The sequence below is a fragment of the Wolffia australiana genome, chromosome 8, assembly GCF_029677425.1.
Source record: "Wolffia australiana isolate 7733 chromosome 8, ASM2967742v1".
In the NCBI taxonomy this organism is placed as follows: Eukaryota; Viridiplantae; Streptophyta; class Magnoliopsida; order Alismatales; family Araceae; genus Wolffia; species Wolffia australiana.
This window is the reverse complement of record NC_135842.1, coordinates 7,563,190-7,565,171: the sequence shown is the minus strand read 5'-3', so window position 1 is coordinate 7,565,171 and position 1,982 is coordinate 7,563,190. Positions and strand designations below refer to the sequence as shown.

General features: G+C 45.6%; 1 protein-coding gene across 1 annotated transcript; it reads left to right on the top strand.

The window, feature by feature from the left end:
* Positions 1-517: 517 nt before the first annotated feature.
* Positions 518-1,711, top strand: LOC144706702 (uncharacterized). The gene is made up of 3 exons (XM_078579698.1): positions 518-656; positions 763-1,256; positions 1,405-1,711. The coding sequence occupies exons 2-3, from the start codon at positions 845-847 to the stop codon at positions 1,497-1,499; spliced, it is 507 nt and encodes a 168-aa protein (XP_078435824.1). The 5' UTR covers positions 518-656; positions 763-844; the 3' UTR covers positions 1,500-1,711.
* The last annotated feature ends 271 nt before the right edge of the window (positions 1,712-1,982 follow it).

Below are 1,982 nucleotides of genomic sequence, written 5' to 3'. Positions count from 1 at the left end.
ACACGTTAACATATTCATATCATCTAATTTTTTCCAACATTTTATCTTCCATAAAGTACAATATAATTAGGCCAAGGTTGCCCAACTTATATGTGAAAGTTGACCGTGCGTTTTGACTGGCCAAATGAGATTGATATGATCTGAAACTTTAATCACATTACGAAGACATGTTAATCTTCATGTGACATAAGTTTTTTGCCTGACATGATTGTCTGACCCATAAACTATACGAATCAAATGTCTTACCTTCAAATAAGTGAATATATTGACTTCAAACCTCTCCAAATTAAATTCAGATTAAGCTTACTCTTTGACCGCAGTAAAATGATGTTTGCAAATAATTCTTCAGAATATAAACTTGGGCATTTTCACTAAAATCTTAACTAAAAGATGGTTTCCAATCACTTTCCATGGCTACAGTACGGGACCCGGCGACTCAGTCTATCTCAGCCGTCCATTTTTTCTCTCGTGCCTCTCTGCTAGGATCGTACGGCTACTTTTCTCGTTACTTCCGCGCTTACAATTTTAATCCGATTCGCAAATTAAATAAAAAGAGAGCTTGCATTGAACTTCGTAAAGTATAAATAGCTCACTTCGAAGTTCAAGTTCCCATGCTTCTTCCGCCATCAACAAGACGCTCCGATCGACACTCAAAGGTCAAGAAATCTCTTCTTCCCCAATTTCTCCACCATTCGTTCCTCCTTTTCTCCATGATCTGTTCTTCCTTCTCTTTCTTTCTGATCTTTCCGGCCATGGATATAGGCCAAATCGGGAGGAGATCGCGAGATTCTTGGATTCATTCCTTGAAATGGCATAATTATCCTTTCGTTGATCTGCCGCTCCGATGGCCGAAGAATCATCGACGATCGATTACTGGCGCAATTTCTTTCGTCGCGCGGCTAATCCCGACATCTTCAACGTTATACGCATGGCGATCCGCGTGGCGGCCTTTGATTCCCCGGCGGAGTTGCGGCGGCAGGGAAATCGCCTCGCCGCTTTACTTCAAGAGGAAGAAATCGCCGAATCTACGGTCCGCGGAATCCTCCCCGACGGAGAAGAAGAGATTTCGAGTAGGCCGATTGATCTGAAGAGAGAAACTGACCGTCCGATCCAGAATCTTCTCAAGATGCAAGGGAGTAGCGCTATCGCGGATCAATTGCGGATGAGGACCGACTGCGCCGACGAGGAAGCCCTCCGATCGAAGATTGAACTATCCAAGAAGAAACTTCGCGAGAGCTACGAGAAAACAAGCCACGGTGAGTGTCTTCTGACCCCGTTCCCCTTCTAAATTCCTCCGTCCTGACCTCCCCGCTCCCGTTCCTTTCATTCCGTCCCGTTCCGTTCCGTAGAGTAGGGTTTTAGAGTGGACGTCGATTGTACCGTTAATTCTTGCCGGGGTTTCAGCGAAGAGGCAGCGGACAGTTCGAATGGTGATGCTCAGAGACGCAATCGCACCTCCCCCGGATTCTAAGGAAACCCGACGCTGCCCCAGGCATTGATCTTGGTTCGTTTAATCCCCCACTAATTCTTAATCTTAGCATCTCCAGCCCATCAAACCCTTGTTATTGTTGTGATTTTTTTCCACCCTTCAATCTGTTGAATAAAAAGTAGATGTCTGTTTCTTACACTCCCTATTTATGAATAGGGCAAATATTCCCTTGTTTTTTAAATCGTCCGCGATCTATCCCACGTTTTTTTTTTCACGCGATCTATCCCTCGGTTTTTAAAAGTTCCGCAATCTATCCCCGCTTTTTAAAAAGTTCCGCAATCTATCCTAGGGTTTTTCGACGCTGATGTGGCATCCGACGCGGACGTCGAAGTGGGCAGCTGGGCTGACCGTAATAGACGTGGCATCCAAGTCGGACGCCATGTCCGAGTCGAAAAACCGTAATAAGTCATCATCTTCGCGGAGAGAGAGAGGGAGGGAGAGAGACCGCAGAGAGAGAGAGAAGGGGAGAGAGAAAGAGATCGCGGAGAGAGAT

Coding starts and splice junctions, on each gene's coding strand:
- LOC144706702 (XM_078579698.1), top strand. CDS start 845: ATGGCCGAAGAATCATCGACGATCGATTACTGGCGCAATTTCTTTCGT. Junction 1,257..1,404: donor CTACGAGAAAACAAGCCACG/GTGAGTGTCTTC, acceptor CCGGGGTTTCAG/CGAAGAGGCAGCGGACAGTT.